The sequence below is a fragment of the Hemitrygon akajei genome, unplaced genomic scaffold (assembly GCF_048418815.1).
Source record: "Hemitrygon akajei unplaced genomic scaffold, sHemAka1.3 Scf000067, whole genome shotgun sequence".
NCBI classification, from domain to species: Eukaryota; Metazoa; Chordata; class Chondrichthyes; order Myliobatiformes; family Dasyatidae; genus Hemitrygon; species Hemitrygon akajei.
Genome location: NW_027331953.1, coordinates 3,919,825 through 3,944,358, shown reverse-complemented (window position 1 = coordinate 3,944,358; position 24,534 = coordinate 3,919,825). Strand labels below are relative to the sequence as shown.

At 47.0% G+C, this 24,534-nt stretch overlaps 1 protein-coding gene across 1 annotated transcript in view; it reads right to left on the bottom strand.

The window, feature by feature from the left end:
- Positions 1-22,617, bottom strand: part of LOC140722020 (zinc-binding protein A33-like) — a 40,309-nt gene extending 17,692 nt beyond the window's left edge. Inside the window, exons 1-3 of the mRNA XM_073036832.1 lie at positions 22,606-22,617; positions 19,234-19,314; positions 261-356 (exon numbers count right to left, since the gene is read on the bottom strand). Of these exons, the coding sequence (XP_072892933.1) occupies positions 261-356; positions 19,234-19,314; positions 22,606-22,617 (189 nt within the window). The remainder of the gene's footprint in view (positions 1-260; positions 357-19,233; positions 19,315-22,605) is intronic.
- Positions 22,618-24,534: the final 1,917 nt, after the last annotated feature.

Genomic DNA, 24,534 nt, shown 5'->3' with positions numbered 1-24,534 from the left:
ATTGACCCATAAACTCCCATCTGATTCACACACACCCTCCCCACCTTTACAGGGTTAACGGTAATTAGCCATTCATCCGGCATGTCCTTGGGATGTGTCGGAGTCTCTCGTGGTCACAGGGAGAGCATGCAAACTCCACACAGACAGCAGCAGAGGTCAGGATCGAACCCAGGTCACTGGAGCTGCGATACTCGGCTATTCTGCATTAAATGGAGCAACACTCGACAGTAATATCAGAAATTACGCTCAGGAAGCCTCACCCGAACTCCGGAAATCTTCTCTTTCTGTTGCTGCTCCTTTTCCTGGAAGTCTGATTTATTTTTTGTGAGAGAGTCTAAGGAAGATTTTAGCTGATCCTGGAAGTCAGAGAGTGAAGGAAATAGAAACAAAGATGCATCAAAAGAAACTGGTGATCAAACCCGATTATCACACAAAATGCCGGAGGAACTCAGTGAGTCAGGCAGCATCTATTCAGGGGAAATAAACAGTCGGTGTTTCGGGATGAGACCCTTCATCAGGACTGGGAAGGAATGGGACAGAAGCCAGAATAAAAAGGTTGGGGATGAGAACCAGCTGACAGGTGACGGGTGAGACAACGTGAGGGGGAACGTGAGGGAGGGTGATGAAGTGAGAAGCTGAGAGTGGACAGGTGGAAGAGATAAAGAGCTGGAGAAGAAGGAATCTAATACGGGAGGACAATCGACCATGGAAGAATCGGGAGGAACTGGGCTGTTTGCGGCCCTGAATGGTGACGAGGGAGTAGGTTAGGAGTCAGGTGTAGCACTTGTCCCATTTTCAGGTGTCAGTGCCAGGAGGGAGATCAGTGGGGAGGAACGAGTGGATCAGGGCGATACAGTACGTGGAGTGCGATCCGTATGGACAGCGGAGAGTTGCGGGGTGAGGAGGTGGACTGTGGGACGGAAAGATGCTACAATCCCGTTGGAGATGGCGGAAGTTGCAGAGAATGCTGAGTTAGTTATGTAGGCTCGTGTAATGGTATGTAGGACAAAGGAAATGTGTTAAGTATTAAATTAATGTTAGTTTTACCGTGTAGATTTTAACAGCTTCTTTAATCGGCATGAAGCGGTGCTCTCGGTGTTCCTGCGCGTCTCTGCAGATCACACAGATCAGTGTCTTGTCCGTTTCACAAAACAGCTTCAGTTCTTCCTCATGTTCCTCGCAGTGAAGTTTACTTTTCTTCCCTTTCGGATTCAGGTTTAGATTTCGAGCTTTTTCCGCCAGATTTGTTAAGGCCCGACTGGCCCTGAGGGTGCGGTCAGCAAATATCGCTCTACATTCCGGGCAGGAGTTTCTCTCCTCCTTTTCCCAACACCGTGTGATACAAGAGCGACAGAAGTTGTGTCCACACTCCAGTATAACCGGATCGATGAAGAAATCCAGGCAGATGGGACAAATTGTCTCCTCGGTCCAACTCTCGGCCGGTCCTTTCGAAGCCATGTTAACTCCCAGCACTTCCTGATTCAGAATGCTTTCACTTTCGGGGAGCTGCTGATCCCCTGCAGTACCGCGATTGTCCACTACGCGCACTGCAGACTCAGGGAATGAACATCCTGCTGCTGGATATGTTCAGTGGAAATTCTGGCTATTTCCATGTTAGTGTGGGATCAAAAACATATTAAACAGCGAAAAGATAAGAAAACGCCCAATGGACTGTCTAAGCCCGGTGACAAGCGTAGGTGAGTTGGCCATATGACCAGAAACCCCATCTCGTAAACACCCAGAGGGAAAGGACCTTTCCGGATCGAGATCCTTCATCTGAACTGTCTCAACCCGAAATGTCGATTGTCCATTTCCCTCCACAGATGCTGCCCGATCCGCTGAGTTCCTCCAGCAGCTCGTTTTAAAAAAAAATCTTTCTGCAGGTCTAAGAGAGTCAGAGTGGAGTGTCAAACGGTGAATAAGTAAACAGTGAAAACATGTCATTAAACTGGGGATGCGGAGAGAATATTGTGCTGTGATGAGAGAGATGCAGTGATGATGACTGACCTGTGGCTGCAGGAAAAAGCACAGGACTGGACATTCTACGTCATAGGGTGGAAAATGTTAATTTTTCGGTAAGGTCCTGATTTCAACAGCCCTTCGTGAGAAAAACTTCATGACTTGACCCATGTCCGTCCCGTCTCCAATAGAAGGCCTGGACTCCTTCACTCTGGACACAGATCAGATGTTGATACTTTTTTTTGTATCAAAATAAGCTTTATAAGCTTTATTGAGAATGATAAAACGTGCCAATACCTTTACCCAATGAATTTACATTCGTTCTCTATGGGGTATTCTGTTGTCTGTTGTCGCTCATGTGCCCCCTGGGGTGGTGAGCAATAACTGAGAGGCTTCCTCAGCCAACACGGCCTCTCCCAGTCGAGCAGTAGAGCGACCCGATAGTACCAATGATGTCCCTGTAGTCTGGAATGTGTCAGTCGGCAGCATTCCTGTACGACAGGGGTTCCCAAACATTTTTACGCCAAAGACCAATACCAGTAACCGTGGACCCCAGGTTGGGAACCGCTGCTCTCCAGACATCTCGGTGTGATGGCAGACAAACAAGTTTCGAGCGTCTTTCCCCGAGTTGATGATCTTCCAGCAGCACTCGCTGTCCGTTTTCCTGCGCGTCCTGGGAACAGCCCGAGGATCAGTGAGCCTTCTGTCACGCAGCTGCTGTGGCACAGGCCATTGCATCTTTCTCCACAGATCTTCGCCAGCCCACAGTCCGCAAAGAGGAGACTGACCGTCTCGTCTCCACTGCAGTAATCTCGGGGCAGCACGCTGTGGGAGTGATCTCCGGGCATGCAGCAAGGATCATACCGGGAGGGGCCCTCTCGCCGCCAGACAGGCGAGGTCTGGCTGCCTGTTGGTGAGATCTGGTGTTGAGGCATTCTACCAGATGGGCTGGACTGTCTGCTCAGGGAACCACTCCACTGTGTCCATCCAGTCCTTCTCCTGCAGTAACTGCAGGACATTCCGTGCAGACCACTGCCTGGTGTTCTTGTGGTCAAAGCTGCTGGTCTGAAAGAAACTGTCACCAATTTCATTAACACAAGGTTCACATGGAGAAGCTTCCTGACTGAGACAGACACAGTCTCACAGGGTATTTACAGGGTAGGGGCAGGAATGATGTTTCTGCTGGCTGGGCAGTGGAACGAGGGATCACAGACTCAAAATCCGAAATCACCTCAGCAGGACTGAGATGAGGAAAAATTTCCCCAACACATTGAATATTTGGAGTTTTCTCCACAAGTTTCCTAAAATCAACGGACATATTTAGGGGCTCGGCGATGTTGGGAACGTTTCAGGAAACTTGTGCTGAGGTCAAAGATCAGCCATGTTCCGAGTGAGGTGCAAAACAGCGCAAAGAGCCGAATGGCAACGCCTGCTCCTGTTTCTTATTTTCTAAATCACGAAATGACCTTTGCGCCTTGTTCTCCCTTGGCCTTCAGCCTGTCGGATTGCACAGGGGAGCGGTGAGAGCTCCGGAGATCCATCAGCAGCCGCTGCGGTTATTTCATGCTCTTGTTATTTATCCTGTTTCTCCATATTTGCATTTGCACAGTTTGTTACTTTCAGCACTCTGGCTGATCTTTCACTGCCTGCTTCTGTTATGGTTACTATTCTATACTTTTTGCTAAGTATGTCCGCAGGAAAATGCTTCTCGGGGTTGTATGTGGTGACTTATCTGTACTCTGATAAAAACATTTACTTTCAAATTTGAGTTTCGGAGATTTTCCTTTAATTCTGAGAACAAACTGTGACTGACATCTCCAGCTCCCAGCAGCAGCCCGTCCTCAGACACTCACAGCCAATCAGCGATCATTGCTGGGAGAAGGATGCTCCCAATGGCTGAGAGGTGTCAGTGGGCGGGACGCTGAGAGCCCGGCCGGGCAGGGGTTTGGAACCGGGACCGAGTGAGGCCGGAGACCGGGAGCTGCGCCTCGGGTTTCGGCTGCACCACCGGCGGATCGTGATTCCTATCGAAGGCAGAGCTGAAGAGACTGGCGGAGATTCCGTGAGATGTTTCAGCTACACGGAGGGCGCCCGGCCTTTCCCCGCCGAGGATCGGGGCCTGTTGTCTGGAGTTGTCTCCCAGACCCGTCCCTTCCTGCTGGGAGACGGGAGCTGCCCCGCAGCGGCTGCCGATGGATCTCCGGAGCTCTCAGCGCTCCCCTGTGCAATCCGAACGGCTGAAAACCAAGGGAGAACAAGGCGTAAAGGTAAACTCGTGCTTTAGAAAATAAGTAACGGGAGCATGCCTGGCCACTCGGCCCGTTGCGCCTATTCCACCCTTTCCTCAGAATAGTCCTTTCTTTTTAAATCTTTTTATTGATTTTAAACAAACATAAATGAAACATGAATACAAAGAGCTTGAGAGTACATAATTAACAGGTTAAGGTATAAATACAAATAGATGATAATAACTTCCCAAACTCATAGTGCTTACAAAAAATGGAGAAAATAAGAAACCCTCCCCACCAAAAAAATGAAAAAAATCCTAACCGACATGGCCCATTGCATTATATCAATTATACACAGTAGCGTCAATAACTCCGCACCTCCATCCAAATATTTAAGCACAATAAAAGTAAGGTTTAGGAAAAGTCAGTTTAGCTTATATGAAAATGTTGAATAAATGGTCTCCAAGTTTCTTCATGTTTAACTGAAGGATCAAAGACAACACTTGTAATTTTTTCTAAACTCGAGCAAGAAATAGTTTGAGAAAACCACTGAAATACAGTTGGAGGATTAATTTCTTTCCAATTCAATAGGATAGATCTTCTGGCCATTAATGTAACAAATGCAATCATCCGCCAGGCTGAGGGGGGATAAATGACTATTATCCACCATTGGTAAACCGAAAGTTGCAGTAATAAGATGCGGTTGCAATTTGATATTCAGAACTGTTGATATAATACCAAAAATATCTTTCCAATAATTTTGCAAACGGGGCAAGACCAGAACATGTGGGTCAATGAAGCGACTTCAGAATGACATCTGTCACAGGTTGGATTAACATAAGAATAAAATCGAGCGAGTTTATCCTTGGACATGTGACCCCTATGAACAACCTTAAATTGTATTAGGCATGTTTAGCACAAATAGAAGAAGAATTGACTAATTGTAAAATTTTCTCCCACTGCACTGTGGGTATAAGACAGTGAGGTTCTTTTTCCCATTCCTTCTTAATTATTTCTGATACTCCCGGCTGTATTTTCATGATCATATGATAAATGATGGTTACTTAACCCTTCTGGCAAGGATTCAGAGCTAGAATTTTTTCTGTAATGTCCATAGGACAGAATTTCAGAAAATACTAACATTCAAGAAATTTCTTACTTGCAAGTATCTAAAAAAAAATTAGTTTTAGGCTGGATAGCTGTTCAAAGGACATAAAACTGTTATCTAAAAATAGATCACGAAAACATGTTATACCTTTTGTTTTCCATAGCACAAAGGCTTGGTCCATAAAAGAGGGCAGGAAAAAGAAGTTAGATATAATAGGGCTTGATTATTCAAGCCAAAGAATTTACGACATTGAAACCATATTCTTAATGTATGTTTATCTATAGGATTAGTTATTTGTTTATTCGGTTTAGATAAAGCAAAAGGAAGCGAAGATCCTAAAATAGAAAACAGTGAGAAGTCTTGTACAGATTTACACTCCAAATTTACCCATTGTGAGCAAGGTACTATGACCGATTCTTGTGTCCAAAATATTAAATATTGAATATTAACTGCCCAATAGTAAAATCTCAGGTTCGGCAAAGCAAAACCACCTTCCTTCTTAGGCTTCTGTAAATATTTTTTACTTAATCTCGGATTTTTACTCTGCCACACATACGAGGATATTTTGGAGTCAATAATATCAAAAAAAAATTTAGGAATAAAAATTGGTAATGCTTGAAATAAATTTAAAAATTTGGGTAATACTATCATCTTGATAGTATTAATTCGACCAACCAATGACAGAGATAATGGGGACCACCTGGTAACAAGTTGCTTGATTTGTTCAATTAAAGGTAAAAAATTAACTTTAAATAAACCATTATGTTTCTTGGTAATTTTAATACCCAAATAAGTAAAATGATCTGTGACAACTTTAAATGGTAAGTGTTTATAAATTGGAACTTGCATATTTAATGGAAATAATTCACTCTTATTGAAATTCAGTTTGTAGCCAGAAAAGCTACTAAACTGAGCAAGCAAGGATGAAATAGCAGTAATAGATCTCTCCGGCTCAGATATGTATAGTAACAAATCATCAGCATATAATGATAACATAAGTCCCTTACCCACGGGTAATACCAGAAATATTAGGTGATTCACGAATGGCAACGATTAAAGATTCTAAAGCTATGTCAAATAATAGAGGACTTACAGGGCAGACTTGCCTCGTACCACTGGACAACTGAAAAAAAGAAGATCTTTGGTTATTGGTAAGAACTGAAGCCAAAGGTTTATAATACATTAATTTAATCCATGATATAAATTTCAAGCTAAAATTAAAATTCTGCAACGTAGTAAATAAATATAGCCATTCAACTCTATCGAACGCTTTTTCAGCATCTAAGGAAATGACATTCTGGTATTTTAGATGAAGAAGAATAAATTATATTAATTAATTTTCTGATGTTAAAAGAAGAATAACAGTTTTTAATAAATCCGGTCTGATCTTGAGAGATAATTTGAGGTAATACATTTTCTAATCTAGTGGCCAAAATTTTGGTAAAAATCTTAGAATCCGTATTCAACAAGGATATTGGCCGATAGGATGCACATTCAGTGGGGTCTTTATCTTTTTAAGTATTGGAGAAATGGAGGCATCATAAAAAGATTGTGGTCATTTACCTGCAGTTAACGCATCTTTAAAAATTTTACAAAGCCAAGGAGCTAGTATAGAAGAAAAGGATTTTAAAAATTCAGCAGTATAACCGTCCGGACCAGGGGCTTTACCTGAATTCATTGAAAAAGGGAGTGGGTTCCCCTTTCCAGACCCTGCCCGGGGACTTGTGCCACTCCTCAGGGTTATATATGGAACCTCTCAGACAGGGACAGGGAGAGAGTTCCCCTTTCCAGACCCTGTCCGGGGACTTGTGCCACTCCTCAGGGTTATATATGGAACCTCTCAGGCAGGGACAGGGAGTGGGTGCCCCTTTCCAGACCCTGCCCAGGGACTTGTGCCACTCCTCAGGTTTATATATGGAACCTCTCGGACTGGGACAGGGTGTGTGTTCCCCTTTCCAGACCCTGCCCGGGGACTTGTGCCACTCCTCAGGGTTGTATATGGAACCTCTCGGGCAGGGACAGGGAGTGGGTTCCCCTTTCCAGACCCTGACCGGGGACTTGTGCCACTCCTCAGTGTTATATATGGAACCTCTCGGACAGGGACAGGAGTGATAGATAGATAGATAGATAGATAGATAGATAGATAGATAGATAGATAGATAGATAGATAGATAGATAGATAGATAGATAGAAAGATAGATAGATAGATAGATAGATAGATAGATAGATAGATAGATAGATAGATAGATAGATAGATAGATAGATAGATACTTTATTCATCCCCATGGGGAAATTCAACCTTTTTTCCAATGCCCCATACACTTGTTGTAGCAAAACTAATAACATACAATACTTAACTCAGTAAAAATATGTTATGCATCTAAATCACTATCTCAAAAAGCATTAATAATAGCTTTTAAAAAGTTCTTAAGTCCTGGCGGTTGAATTGTAAAGCCTAATGGCATTGGGGAGTGGGTTCCCCTTTCCCAGGCAGACGCCCGAAGGTGACCGGGAGCCACCAGATGGGCTGATGTAATACAAGCCATGGCACGGTGGTAAGGGAACCCATTTGAATGACAGCCCGACTGCACGCGGATTTTGGTGAATTTACCCGATAACTACAGAAAAAAGGTGAATCCCTTGCGTACTTTATAGTTCGTTTTAAGGATACGTGAGAGTCCAATGCCGGCAAACCCCTGGATAGATCAGTGTGTCCAGCTGGCAGTGCCGACTTTCCTAAACTGTCTCAGACCCAAACCTGCCCACTCCTTTAAGTTAACTAATCTCAATTCGCTGTGTCAGACCTGGCCCCGGGTGACATAAATTCTGATGAACATGGAGCGCAGTTGACTCTTTAAAGGGACTGGGGGAAAGCGAGAGTGTGCACAGAGAACCGGTAGTGAGGAGATGGAGTTCGGGTCCCGACGAAGAACACAGAACGGGTGGCAGGATCGTGCAGACGGTGCAGATGAAGACGACACTCGGCTAAGGACAGAAATGGGGTTTGTAGAAAGAGGGGTCATTGGGCCAGAGATTGTCGCACTGCAATCACAGACAAGAATAATACGAGGCAGGAAGAGAGCCTGGATCACAGTAATACTCAACAGAGTACAACATTTACTGTCCACAATCCCTTTGGTCCCGGATAGGACAGGCCAGAGGGGACGGATCACAGTGATACTCGACAGAGTACCACATTTACTCTCCACAATCCCTTTGGTACCGGATAGGGCAGGTCAGAGGGGACGGATCACAGTGATACTCGACAGAGTACCACACTTACTCTCCACGATCCCTTTGGTCCCGGATAGGGCAGGCGACAGTAATACTCGACAGAGGACCACAGTTACTCTCCACTATCCCTTTAGTCCCGGATAGGGCGGGCCAGAGGGGACGGATCACAGTAATACTCGACAGGGTACCACATTTACTCTCCACAATCCCTTTGGTCACGGATAGGGCAGGCCAGAGGGGACGGATCACTGTGATACTCGATAGAGTACCACATTTACTCTCCACAATCCCTTTGGTCCCGGATATGGCAGGCCAGAGGGGAAGGATCACAGTGATACTCGACAGAGTACCACATTTACTCTCCACAATCTCTTTGGTCCCGGATAGGGCAGGCCAGAGGGGACGGATCACAGTGATACTCGACAGAGTACCACATTTTCTCTCCACAATCTCTTTGGTCCCGGATAGGGCAGGCCAGAGGGGACGGATCACAGTGATACTCGATAGAGTACCACATTTTCTCTCCACAATCTCTTTGGTCCCGGATAGGGCAGGCCAGAGGGGACGGATCACAGTGATACTCGACAGAGTACCACATTTACTCTCCACAATCCCTTTGGTCCCGGATAGGGCAGGCCAGAGGGGACGGTGATACAGGCGGCTGTGATCAAGCTCACCACACAGGCAGGCTCTTTCCTCACTGCTGTAATCAGGTAGAAGGTACAAGAGCCTCAGGACTCGCCCCACCAGTGTCTGGAAGTGTTACTACCCCTCAGCCATCAGGCTGTGGAACAATACAGGATACTTGCTGTCCATAGAGATTGCTCCCACAACAATTCATCGTACTGGGACTGTCTCAAAATGAGTGAAATCAGAGGGGGTTTGACAGAGACAGATCGCATTCCTATCTCAGAATTAGAGAAATACAATCTCACATTATATTTACAGCGGAAGGGCTGGAATGATGTTTTCCATAAGGTGTGGAACCAGGGATCAGAGTCTCAAAATCCGAGGACAGCTCAGCAGGACTGAGAAGAGGAGAAATTTCCTCACCCAGAGTGCAGTGAATCATTGCAATTATCTCCACAAGGTTTCTAAATTGTATAGACATATCCTGGGGCTCAGCGGTGATGGGAAGTTGCAGGAAAGTGGTGGTGAGGTCAAAAGTCAAGCATGTTCTGAGTGAAGTGCAGAAGAGGTGCAAGGGGCCGAATGGCCACGCCTTCTCTTTTCTTATTTTCTGAAACACGAGTTTACCTTTGCGCCTCACTGTTTCTTGGCCTGTCAGATTGAACAGGGAGCGCTGAGTGCACCGGACATCTATCGGCAGCCGCTGCGGTTATTTCATCTTCTCGTTCTTTATTTGCATTGGCGAAGTTTGTTGTCTTCTGCACTCTGGTTGATCTTTCAGTGATCCAGATATAGTTACCGTTCTCTAGCTTTGCTCTGTATGTTTGTAGGAGTTGTATGTGGCGACTTATACGTACTCTGTTAGTTTTTGGAATAGTCGCTTGGGGAATCTGAGGTGGAGGAGTATTTGGGGCTTATTTAAAATTATACATAGATATTATCCAACCAATGTTTATTTGACGGGTTAATTCTGATATTGAAACTAATTGTTCTTTTTGTGGTTTATATCCAGAGATTTTTTTTCATCTGTTTTGGGATTGTGAATATGTTAAAACATTTTGGGTTGATGTTGGTCTATTTATAGATCAATATATTAATGTGGATTTTACAAGATTAAAAAATAATAATAAAATTTACTTTGAACTTTGATCCTCGGGGAACTTGATTTGATTCTGAGAACAAACTGTGACTGACATCTCCGGCTTCCGGCAGCAGCCCGCCCTCGGATACACTCATAGCCAATCAGAGGACACCACTGGGAGACTCTTGCCTCCATTGGCTGAGGAGTGTCAGCGGGCGGGACGCTGAGCGGACCGAACAATGGAATCGGGAACGAGTGGACCCGGTGAGAGACCCGAGATTGGGAGCAGCTCCCCGTGTAAAGGCTGCAACAGCAGCCGGTGTTTTGAATCCTTCCGATGGCGGAGGTGAAGATTCGGGCGGAGATTCCGTGTGATGTTTCAGCCACACAGGGGGTCCCCGGTCTTTCCTCGCAGTGGATCGGGGCCTGTTGTCCGGAGTTTCCTCCCAGTCCTGTCTCCTGCTGCTGGGATATGGGAGCTGGCCCGCAGCGGCTGCCGATGGAACTCCGGTGCTGTGAGCGCTCCCCTGTGCAAAAGGACACGCTGGAGAACCAGGCGCAAAGGTAAACTTGGACTTTAGAAAAAGGAACCAGGAGCAGGCCATTCGGCCCTTTGGGTCTGTTCTGCCTTTCACTGAGAACATGCCTGATCTTTGACCTCAGCGCCACTTTCGCGCAACGTTCCCAGCATCGCAGAGCCCCAAAATTTGTCCTTCGAAGTCAGAAACCTTGTGGAGAAAATTCCAAAGATTCGCTGCCCTCTGGGTGAGGAAATTTCTCTTTATCTCAGTCCTGCTGAGATGAACTCGGATTTTGTGACCCCCATTCCTCACCACAGCCAAAGGAAACATCATTCCTGCCTCTACCCTGTCAATACCCTGTGAGACAGTGTCTGTCTCAGTCAGACGGCCTTTTATTTCTCTAATTTTGAGACAGGCCCGGTCGGTATAATCTCTCTGAGGACACTACCTCACCTCCTAAATCAATCTGGGAAATCTCTTCATTCCCTACATCCCACAGGCTGACTCCGGGAGGGAGACCAGACCTGTGTACAGTGTTCCATGTACGCTCTCACCAGGACCCCATATACCTTCAGAGGAGATCTTTATTCTTCTATTCAAACCTTCCTTCCCATTCAATGCTCTTCATTGAATATCGAACTCAAACAGTGAACAGACACAACACAGCCTCAGCCATGAATTTAAAGGGCAGGTGTTGCAACAGTTTCAGCTTCATTCCGGGGGCCGCTGAGCAAGCAGGGTGTCACAAAGGGAGGAATGTGAGAGTGTTGTATGTCTGAGCCCAGCTGTGTGTGTTTGTGTATCAGAATCAGGTTTAATATCACCGGCAAGTGTGGTGAAATGTGTTCCTTTGTGTCTGCAGTACTTTGCAATATTTAGTAATAAAAACTGCAGATTCCAATTAGAATGTGTAAAATTATTTTTAAAATGGAGTGCAAAACAAGAGGGAAAATCATCAGGGGCTGTTCATGGGTTCTTTGTCTATTCAGAAATCTGACAGTGGGGAAGAAGCTGTTCCTGAACCGGTGAGTGTGTCTCCAGGGTCCTGTACATCCTCCTTGATGGTAGCAATGAGAAGAGGTCATGTCCTGGGTGATGGGGGTCCTTAATGATGGATGCCACCTTTTTGTGGCATCATCTTTTGAATGTGTCCTGGATGCTGTGGAGTCCAGTGCCCATGAAGGAGCTCGCTGAGTTTACAACTTTCTGCAGCATTTTCCGATCCTGTGCAGTGGCCTCTCCAAACCAGGCAGTGATGCAACCAGTTCGAATGCTCTCCACAGTACATCTGTAGAAATTTGCAAGTGTCTTTAGTGACAGACCGATTCCCCTCAATCTCCGAATGAAATACAGCCGATGTTGTGCCTTCATTGTAACTGCATCAATATGTTGGGCCCAGGATAGTTCCTCAGAGATGTTGACAGGCAGGAAATGGAAACTGCTCACCCTTTTCACTTCTGATCCCACGATGAGGACGGGTGTGTGTTCCCTCGACTTCCCCTTCCTGAATCCACAATCAATTCCTTTGTCTTCATGATGTTGAGTGCAAGGTGGTTGCTGCGACACCACTCAACTTGCTGATCTATCTCACTCCTGTACTCCTCCTCGTCACCGTCTGAAATTCCCCAACAATAGTTGTGTCATTGGCAAGTTTATAGATGAGCCTAGACACACAGCCGTGGTGTAGAGAGAGTAGAGCAGTGGGCTGAACACACATCGTTGAGGTGTGCCAGTGTTGATTGTCAGCAAGGAGATGTTATTTCTGATCCACACAGACTGTGGTCTCCTGGTGAGGATCCAGTTGCAGAAGGAGGTACAGAGGCCCAGGTTTTGGAGCTTGTTGATTACAATTGAGGGTCTGATTGTGTTGAATGCTGAGCTGTAATCAGCAGCCTGACTTGTGGATTGCTATTTTCCAGGTGACCAAAGGCTATGTGGAGAGTCAGTGAGATTGCGTTTACTGTAGACAGATTGTGGCGATCGGCAAATTGCAGTGGGCCCAGGTCCATGCACAGACAGGAGTTGATTCTAGTCATGACCAACCGCTCAAAGCTCTTCATCACGGTACAAGTGAGCGTCACTGGGGGGTACTCATTGAGGCAGGTCACTGGCTCTTGTGTGTGTGTGTGTGTGTGTGTGTGTGTGTGTGTGTGTGTGTGTGTGTGTGTGTGTGTGTGTGTGTGTGTGTGTGTGTGTGTGTGTGTTTGTAACAGTGAGTGGTTGGAGCATTGAGAGAATCTGAGGCTTCCTAGTTCGATTGAGGTACGTCTCCAGTAACTGGAGTTCCTCTAAGGAGGACTCACAGTGATAGGACGACCATTCAGATCAGAACAAAATTATTTACCCGGCCAGTGGTGAACCTTTAGAACTCACAACCCAATCTGGTGTTTGAGAGAAACATTCACAAATTCACACGTCAATCTAAACAATACAATGTAAACGTATTATCAAAGTACACGCACGTCACCATGTACAATCCAGAGATTCGTTTTTCTGTGGGCAAACTCAGTAAATCAAAGAACCACAACAGAATCCGTAAAAGACTGAGCCCAAAAGAACGGACAAAAGAAAGGGGAAACAATATGCAAAAAAAAACAAACGATGCAAATACCAATTTAAAAAGATATTTAAAAAAATATTAATAACGTGAGATGAAGAGCCTCGAATGTGTTTCCAAAGGTTTGAGGTTGGTGACCCTCTGCATCTTTGATCCCCGATGAGGACTGGCTCTTGGACCTACTGTTTCCGCCCTCTGGGGTTAATAATCAGCTCCTTGCTCTTGCTGACATTGAATGAGAGTTTGCTATAAGACCACAAGTTACAGGAGCATAATTAGGCCATTCGGCTCATGGAGTCTGCACCGAAATTTCATCACAGAAGATTCATTATTCCTCTCAGCCTCAATCCCCTTCCTTCTCCCCGTATCCCGTCATGCCCTGACCAGTCAAGGATCTATCAACCGCTGCCTTAAATATTAATAATGACGGCCTCCACAGCTGGCTGTAGCATGGAATTCCACAGATTCACTCATCCCTGGTTTAAGAAATTCTTCCTCATCTCCATTCCAAAAGGACACTCCCACATCCTTTGCACTGGCCTTCCAACATTCGATAATTTTCAATCAGGTTACTCTCGCTCTTCTGAATCCCAGTGAATCCCGGCCCAGAGCCGTCAGAAGCCCCTCAAATGACAGCTGTCAAATCCCGGAATCATTTTCGTGAACTTCATTTGAACTCTCTCCAGTTTCAACACATCCTCTCTGAGATAAAGGACTCAAAATGCTCCCATTCCTCCAAGTGAGGCCTCACCAGTGAGTTACAAAACCTCAGAATTGCAACCTTGCTTTTATATTCTGGTTCTCCTGAAATTAAATGCTGACATCGCACTTGCCTTCCCCACGATAGACTCAGACTGCAAGTTGGCTTTGGGGGATGCTGCATAATTACTCCCAAACCCCTTTAATCCTCAAATGGTTGTGTCTTCATTTGGGGAAAATACCAACGCGTTCATGTCTTCTACCAAAGTCAACACCATACATATCCTGACATTGTATTTCATCTGTCACTTCTTTGCCCATTCTCTTAATCTGTCTAAGTACTTCTGTGGCATCTCTATTTCCTCAAAACTATCTGTCCCTCCACCTATTTTTGTATTCGCTGCAAACTGTGCTCAAAACAATCAATTCATCCAAATTATGGACATTGTTTTATGAACATTGGATTATGGACATTATAGACACTATCAATTTATGGACATTGATAGTGACTGTGGAACATCACTAGTCACCGGCAACCAAGCAGTAAAGGTTCCCTTTATTCCCACTGTTTGCCTCTTGCCAATCAGCCATTGCTTTATCGATGCCAGTATATTCCCTGTAATACCACAGGTAAGTAGCCGCTTCTGTGGCTCCTTGTCAAAGGTCTGCTGAGAATCCAGATACACTGCATCAACCGATTCTCCTTTGTCGATCCTGATTGTTATTTCTTCAAAGAATTCCAACAGATTTGCCGGATCTAATATTTTCCCTTGAGATGAAACGAGCAGCTGACTTGTGCAGCGGACCAACAGTCCTCGAGGTTCTTGTAGTCTTGTGATCTTATAAAACACATTAAGCAGAGAGAGAGAGAAACAAAACACCTTTAGTTTGCCCCGAGAGGACGCAGCGTCCAAACGCTTTGCCAGCTTAATGATGGCTCCAGGCCTGGACTTGCAGAGTTCAGAAGAATGAAACATATCAAACATTGAAAGCACAGCAAACACAGTGGAGAGCTGGAGAGGGAGATGTGAGAGTTGTTTGTGTGTGCATGTGTGCGTGGTGCATGCGGTTGTGTCTCCTTCTGTGTCTATGTGCCTTTGTGTGTTTGTCTGTGTGTGATGCGTGTGTTTCTGTCTCTATGTATCGTCTCTGCGTGCTGGTGTGTTTGTGAGTGTGTGTGTTTTTTTCTATTAGTGTGTTTCAGTGTGTATGAACTGTATAAATGTCTGTGCGTGCATGTGTGTGTATATCTCGATGTGTGTGTCTGTCTGTGTTTCCTGTGAGTCTCAGGACCTATGTGCACATTTATGTGAATGTGTGCCTGTCTGCGCGAGCACGTGTGGCTCGGTGTGTCAGTGTGGGAATGTGTGTGTGTCTGTGAGTGTGTTTGTGTGTTTGTGTGTGTGTGTGTCTGAGTGTGTGTGTGTGTTCGTGTGTGTGTGTGTGTGTGTGTGTGTGTGTGTGTGTGTATCACTCTTCCTCTGGATGGATGTCTGTGAGTTTTTGTGCCTTTGCTCACATTTGAAATTAAACTTATTCTGACAGTACATATACGTAACCACATACAGCCATGATATTCATTTTCTTGCTGGCATCCACAGTAGAACAGGAAAATACAACAGAATCGATAAAAAACTGCACACAAAGACTGACAAACTGATCATTTTGAGACGATGAGTTGCGGAGGCCTGGAGAATGTGTCCACACGTGTGGTTCCTGCTTCCCCAGGGCAGCAGCGAGAAGAGAGCGTGGTCTGAGTGGGTGGGGGATGGTTATCATTGATGCTGCTTTCCTGTGGTCGCGCTCCTTGTAGATGTGCTGAATTTCTCTTTGCTGGGCTGGGAGTGTCCAACACTTTCTGTAGATCTTTCCGTTCTTGGGAACTGGTTTCTGTCCCGGACTGTGACGCAACCAGTCAGGGTATTGTCTATCATGCATTTACTGAAGTTTGACAAAGTTTTGGACAACAAGCTGAATTTGTGCAACTTCTCAAGCAGTGGAAGCTCTGTGCCTTCTTTGCGACAGCACTTACGTGTCAGCTCTCTGAACTGGTAGCACCAAGGCATTTAAAGTCACCGGCCCTGTGGAAGAACATTTGAAATATAAAGTCAGAAGAGCTGTGTGTTGTTTAAGTTTTGTGGCCTTGTGGATTGTTCCCAGATATAAACACAAGCTGATTTCCCTCTAACTCAGAGGGTGGGGAGTGGAGAGAGGGGGAGGGACAGAGAGGGTTAAGAGTTGTGTTCTGTTAAAGCTTTGTGACATTGTCCATGGCCTGTATTTATCCAATTCAGTTGCAAGCCTGCAAAACTAAGATTATTGTGCCGGCCACATCCCCTCAGTAGAGCGATAATACAGCTGTACAGATGAGATAAGTGTAGACGGGTGGGAAAGAACGTTTTGAACTGACTCCTCTGTTCTGATAAGTTCACACACACTTGTCCACTACTGGATCCAAACAGGAGCTGATTTCCCTCTAACTCAGAGGGTGGAGAGTGGGGGGGAGGGTGAGGGAGAGTCGAGGGGAGAGGTGTAGAGGGAAGGTGAGGATGACAGAGAGAAAAGTGGAGGGAGGGGGAAGAGAGGGTTAAAAGAGTTGAGAGCTGTTTAAACTTTGTGACTTGACAGCCTGTATATATCCAATTCAGTTGCAAGCCTGCAGAACTATGATTATTGTGCTGGCCACATCCCCTCAGTAGAGCGATAATACAGCTGTACAGATGAGATAAGTGTAGACGGGTGGGAATGAACGTTTTGAACTGACTCCTCTGTTCTGACAAGGTCACACTCACTTGTCCGCTACTGGATCTAAACAGGAGCTGATTTCCCTCTAACTCAGAGGGTGGAGAGTGGGGGGAGAGTGTGGGGAGGGTGGGGGAGAGATGTAGAGAGAAGGTGAGGGTGGCAGAGAGAGAAGGGGATGGAGGGGGAAGCAAGGGTTAACAGTTGTGTGCTGTGAAAGCTTTGTGACTTGACAGCCTGTATTTATCCAGTTCAGTTGCAAGCCTGCAGAACTAAGATCACTGTGCTGACCACCACCCCTCAGTAGGGCAATACTACAGCTGTACAGATGAGATAAGTGCAGACGGTTGGGAAAGAACATTCTGAGCTAACACATCAGTTCTGCTAAGGACACAAACACTTGTCTGCTGCTGGATCCAAACACAAGCTGATTTCCCTCTCACCCAGTTCCACAAATGTGGAATCTCAATGATCTTGTGGTAAAATAAATGATTTTCCACAATGACTGTGTGTTTCCTTTGTTATTGCTGCATCGGATCCGGAGTAACAATTATTGTCTTTTCGTTTACGGTTGTGTACGGAAAATGGCATCAAAGGCAGGTGCGCTGAGAAACAGACTTGCAGCAGCGTCACAGACACATGGCAAAGCCGCGGTCACAACAACATCAACACAAGTTATTCAAACATTTCACAGGAAGGAGCTCAAATAGAACAAAAACATTTAGAGCACAGTGGTCAGAGTGTTCACAGTACAACATCGCACTCACAGTGTTCAAAACTAAAGTGTCCAGTTCCAGATAAAATGGTAAACCAGCTTCCTGTCCGTAAAAATGAATGCAACTGATTGTCACACACAAGAGAAAATCTGCAGATGCTGGAAATCCAAGCAACACACACAGAATGGTGGAGGAACTCAGCAGACCGGGCAGTATCTATGGAAAAGAATATATTCGAAGATTCAGACCGAGGCCATTCACAAGTGTTGCCTTTTGACCATCCAATAGATTTAACGCTTCTGATATCAGTCTCACCGGCCTATAATTGCCTGGCTGAGAACAGTAGGTGGTGAATGTGTTGAATTCTTTGCCACAGGTGGATGTTTTGGCAGGTGATGGAGTGTAAATATGGCGGAGGCTGATAGGTTCTTGACCGCTTAGGGCGTGAATTGTTCCGGTAGGAGGCAGAAGAATGGATTCAGGAGGGAATTTGTCAGCCATGATGAAATGGCGGGGCATACTCGATGGAACGAATGGCCTGATTCTGTTCCTATGTCTTGTGGTCTAAACGCATATTTACCTCCCCCCACTTTCCGGTTTCTGCCGAGATCGCTCCCTTCATTTGTCCTTTTCCACTGTTGTTCCTCCTGGCACTTACCCCTGAAAGTGAGAGAAATACTACACCTGCCCATTCATCTCCTCCCTTACTCCATTCATCGCCCCAAGAGGTTCTTCCAGGTGAGGCAACGCTTCCTTTATTGCATCCGCCGCTCCTGATGCAGCCTTCTGTATATTGGTGAGACCCGGTGTAAATTGGGGGGATCGTTTTGTCTCGCACTTCTTTTTCAGCTGCCAAAAGTGGAACTTCCCTGTGCCCAAACAATTTTATCCCTATCATCATTCCCGTTCCAACATGTCGGTCCATGGCTTCCTCTTATGCCATGATGAAGCCCCCCCCCCCCCCCTCCGGCTGGAAAAACAACACCTTATATTTTCTTTATATAACCTCCAACCAGATGGTATGAGTAGCGATTTCTCCTTCCAGTCAACTTCATCCTTACTCCTCCCTTCACCTTCTTTCCCCCAATCTGGCTCTTACCTCTTCTTCTCACCTGCATATCACCTCCCACTGTTGCCACTCCTCCTTCCCTTTATTTCATGAATTACCCTCTCCTCTCCAATCAGATCCCTTACTCTCCAGCACTTTATCGTTCCCACCCAACGGACATCATCAATCACATCACATCTTTCCTCCTTCCTCCGCCCGGCATTTTTATTCTGGCCTTCCCCCTTCCATTCCAGTTCTGAAAAAGTGTCTCAGCTCGAAAGGTAAGCTGCTGATTTATTCCCATAGACGCTGCCTCACCCGCTGAGTTCCTCCAGCAATTTCTGTGTGTAACTTTCCCACATGGTCGTGTCCTTACGGAATGGCAGGTCCTCTGTGCGGAGCACTCTCACCTGGAGGGTTTCTGCCGCAATGGCCGCTCCCTTGTTGACAACACTCCCACCTGCTGGTGTCCTGCCGGAATGGCAGGTCCTCTGTGTGGAGCACTCTCACCCGGAGGGTTTCTGCGGCAATGGCCGCTCCCTTGTTGACAATGCTCCCACCTGGTGGTGTCCTGCCGGAATGGCAGGTCCTCTGTGCAGAGCGCTCTCACCTGGAGGGTTTCTGCCGCAATGGCCGCTCCCTTGTTGACAACACTCCCACCTAGTGGTGTCCTGCCGGAATGGCAGGTCCTCTGTGCAGAGCACTCTCACCTGGAGGTTTTCTGCCGCAATGGTCGCTCCCTTGTTTGCAACACTCCCACCTGGTGGTGTGCTGCAGCAATGACCGGTCCACTGTGGACAACACTCAACAGTTAACAGCAGAGAGTCAACGTTTTGTAGAATGACACTTCAGCAGGACCGGAAAGGACGGGGATAGATGCTAGAATGATACATTTCGGAAAGTGGTAGAAGTACAAGCTGGCAGATGGTAGATGAGGGACAAGGTGGGGGGAGGGGATGGATCTGAACTGAGAAGCTGGGAGATGAGAGTGGGAAAAGTTATAGAGCTGCAGAAGAACGAATCTAATGGAGGGGTAGAGTGGAACACTGACGAAAGGAAGGATGAGTGGAACCAGAGAAAGGTGATAGGCAGGCGAGAAGAGAAGGGGTGAAAGGGTGAATAGTAACACACACAAAATTGCTGGAGGAACTCAGCAGGCTAAGCAGCATCTATGTAAGGGAGTACGGACAGTCGATGTTTCCAGCTGAGACACCAGCAGGACTGGTGGAATAGCGATGAGGAGTCAGGGTGAGAGGCTGTGGGGATAATGGGGAGAAATACAAGGTGATAGGTGCAACCCGGAGGAGGGTGTAGGGGTGAAGTAAAGAAGGCAATGGAAGAAAGAAAAAGGGGCTGGAGCACCAGACGGAGGCGATACCCATCTGTCCTCTCTCAGATTCCCCTTTTCCAATCCTGTATCTCTCACCAATCAACTTCCCAACTCTTCACTATTCTGACATGGATACAATTGATACAATGCCTGAATACAATTTTGATTTTATCGCTCCCTCAGAGACTGCAAGCTGTCCAGGCCCTGACTCAGCAAAGCAGTCCCAAACCATAATGCTCCTTCCATCCGGCTCCACAGTTAGGATGAGGTGTTGGTGTTGCTGGGCAGTGCGCTTTTCCCTCCAAACAGAGCAATGTGAATTTCTGCCAAAACCTTCAACATTTGTCTTTCCTGTCCTCAGAACATTCAGGTGATCTTTTATAAACCTGAGACGTGCAGCAATGTTAATGAGGATTGCAGGGTTCACAAACTTTCTAGCACCACTCTAAACCTGTCCCTCACAGCCACAGAAACCCAGGTCCACACACCGTCACAACACCTGACCCTCACAGCCACAGAAACCCTGGTCCACACACCGTCACAACACCTGACCCTCACAGTCACAGGAACCCTGGTCCACACATCGTCACAACACCTGACCCTCACAGCCACAGAAACCCTGGTCCACACACCGTCACAACACCTGACCCTCACAGTCACAGGAACCCTGGTCCACACATCGTCACAACACCTGACCCTCACAGCCACAGTAACACTGGCCCACATACCGTCACAACACCTGACCCTCACAGCCACAGAAACCCTGGCCCACACACCGTCACTACACCTGACCGTCACAGCCACAGAAACCCTGGTCCACACACCGTCACAACACCTGACCCTCACAGCCACAGAAAACCTAGTCCACACACCGTCACAACACCTGACCCTCACAGCTACAGAAACCCTGGCCCACACACCGTCACAACACCTGACCCTCACAGTCACAGGAACCCTGGTCCACACATCGTCACAACACCTGACCCTCACAGCCACAGTAACACTGGCCCACATACCGTCACAACACCTGACCCTCACAGCCACAGAAACCCTGGCCCACACACCGTCACTACACCTGACCGTCACAGCCACAGAAACCCTGGTCCACACACCGTCACAACACCTGACCCTCACAGCCACAGAAAACCTAGTCCACACACCGTCACAACACCTGACCCTCACAGCTACAGAAACCCTGGCCCACACACCGTCACAACACCTGACCCTCACAGTCACAGAAACCCTGGCGCACACACCGTCACAACACCTGACCCTCACAGCCACAGAAATCCTGGTCCACACACCGTCACAACACCTGACCCTCACAGCCACAGAAACCCTGGCCCACACACCGTCACAACACCTGACCCTCACAGCCACAGAAACCCTGGTCCACACACCGTCACAACACCTGACCGTCACAGCCACAGAAACCCTGGTCCACACACCGTCACAACACCTGATCCTCACAGCAACTGAAACCCTGCCCCACACACCGTCACAACACCTGACCCTCACAGTCACAGAAACCCTGGCCCACACACCGTCACAACACCTGACCCTCACAGCCACAGAAACCCTGGCCCACACACCGTCACAACACCTGACCCTCACAGCCACAGAAACCCTGGCCCACACACCGTCACAACACCTGGCCCTCACAGCCACAGAAACCCTGGCCCACACACCGTCACAACACCTGACCCTCACAGCCACAGAAACCCTTGTCCACATACCTCCCCATCACCTGACCTACTCACCCTTTAACGCTCGCCGAGACACCAACTATAAGCAATAACCAACCACATTAGCATAGTTGTAAAGATAAACATTAGAACCTGTGCACGGACGAGGAGGATCCCAGTAAAGGTAAGTGTTGACTTTGGTGATGAAGTCGTGGGGCGGAGCAATATGGCAGGTTTGCGTGACGATGAGCGTCCAATCATGGGATCAGAAAACACAAGATAATTTCCCATTGCCCACATAATTGCACCTCATCAAAGGTGACAAGCTTTTCATTATCCTTTTCCACGGGATGGCAATAAAAAGCCAAGGGATCACAGAAAATATGTCACCCCTAAACTCCAGGTTGCAGGGTTAAGTGACAATGAACATCCAATAAGTTCTGTTAATTTACTCCTGGGGACACCCGCCCCACAACACACACACAGATATAACATAAAGCTCAGACAAAAACAAATACAGGGAGTTTACATCTTACTGCGAGGTGAAGCCAAATAACTAGGCCTCAAAACATAGTCTACTTCCCAAGTGGTCAAAATAAAAACTAACAGCTGGGTCTTACATGCCCTACTGCTCAAAGTGGAAAGCCTTTCATCACCCTGGACCATGGAGAAAATACAACCTCCATAAATACCCACTTCCCTCCACAGACTGTGGTCCCCACGCCACCAGAAACGGTGGTCTACACACGTCTACGCATAGCACGCATTTCCTGTAATCAACATGCCCGCCAACACGATCGGTAAGTAACAGACCCGTCACTTTACCAATATTAATAACCTTACACCTTAAAAAAGATGTTCACAATAAAGGCAAACGTGGGGCCTGGTTAATCAATGCGTGGGCCAGACCACAGTTTCAGGGTTGTGTGATACTGAATCCCCAGTAACAAGATCAAGAAATCCGAGGGGTATAATTTTCCTAATGTCCGCGCAATTACACCCTCACCCTAACTCTAACCCCGGCCACACAGCCCTACAAACCACGGCCAAACCCTCCCCCCTCATACCTGAGCACTCATTGCCTGCAATCTAACATTCCCGCAGCCCCGCAGTGATGAAGCTTAGCCGCCCGTCGCCAGGACTTCCCCAGACACCGAGTCTACCTCGGACCTCGTGTCCGTCTCGGAGTCCGGGTCATCGGTAAATCCGTCATTCCTCCCTACGAAGAGACTGACAGCAGCGGAACGCCGCTCCATGAGGGCCGAAGCAACCTCCCCCACCTCGGGGAGTCGCAGGGCAGGGGAAGGCAAGAGGCCCTGGGGCCCTAGTAGCAAAAGCGGCAAATAACTACTCTAAACTGGAAAATATAACTTTGAAATTAAGGCCGCTTAAACTTATACCCAAATTACTGAGGACTCTAACATCTCCAGAATTAAGTGATGCCCTAATGGGGGCGTTCAATTGGACCGCTACCTTGGAGCAAATACATTTATTTTATTTCTATCCTGGGAAAACTAGCGACATTACAAAATAACTTTAAAAACGTTATCCCCTCCTCTGGAGTAAATAACAGAACACACGGAGCTGTTACTGTGATTAAACAACTTTACAAACTGTTAAAAATGGCAGCATTACATTTCCCCATGCCAGTATGTGGGTGCCAGAATTAAAATTTAGCCGGTGGGGGCAGGGAATGAGAACAAATAACTAATAACTAAAACGTGGAATTGTACCCCTGCGATTCCGGCCCTGCCAGGCAGTTTCGAGTTTACCCAGACCACAACCACAGTCCGGAAATGCAGCCGTGCCGTTGTGTCAGGGTTTGGGGTGTGTAGTAGAAGGAGCGTGGAGCCAGCGCGGAAGGTGGGTCAGGAGACGGGCAGTAAGGATTCCTCATGACATGTAAATAAATGTTTCTGGCGTTCCTCAGAACATTTGAGCTGGCCGACATACCTTTCTTGTATGTAACTCCAAAACAGTGTGCCGACACACATCCAAATCGGCGCCATCCCAAAATTGTGAGCACCCCGTACACGCTCACACACCCAGATCTATTATAAATGATCTCAGAGCAGCAATTACTTCAAACAGTAAACAATAAATGCCTGTCTCTACACTTAAAATCCCCATGCACCCCGAATGTGTTTGCTTCTCCAGATCGGCCTACACACATGTGACGGCAAATTCGTGCGAACCCTCATGTTCGACGACACAACCCCTTATTCCGCGCACACCCCCAAATCCATATACATCCCACAAAGTCATGTGCCCTCAAGCCACCAAATCACCCACTCAGTGCGCACCCACACAGGCTGACACCCCCGCAAACATAATCCTCTGAGCAGGAATTATTTCAAACAGTTCAGGAAATGGCGGTCTCAATATTAAATATCCCCACTCCAGATCGGCCGACACATCCAATTCTGGGTGTCACTCAAAATCCGTGTACAGCCACATGTGCACCTCCATACTGGACGACACAGTCCTAAGTTTGCACAACTCGCGAATCAGTGTGCGCCGCCATATTGGAGAATGAATACACCCTGTGTCCGTGCGCAAACCCAAATCCCTAAATGTGCGCTATCCCCATTTCAGTGCGCACCCCAAATCCCTAAATGTGCGCTATCCGCATTTCAGTGCGCACCCCAAATCCCTAAATGTGCGCTATCCCCATTTCAGTGCGCACCCTAAATCCCTAAATGTGTGCTATCCCCATTTCAGTGCGCACCCCAAATCCCTAAATGTGCGCTATCCCCATTTCAGTGCGCACCCCAAATCCCTAAATGTGCGGTATCCCCATTTCAGTGCGCACCCCAAATCCCTAAATGTGCGCTATCCCCATTTCAGTGCGCACCCCAAATCCCTAAATGTGCGCTATCCCCATTTCAGTGCGCACCCCAAATCCCTAAATGTGCGCTATCCCCATTTCAGTGCGCACCCCAAATCCGCCGACACTCCAAATGCACTTTAGATTATCTCAGAAGCAGAATCGTGTC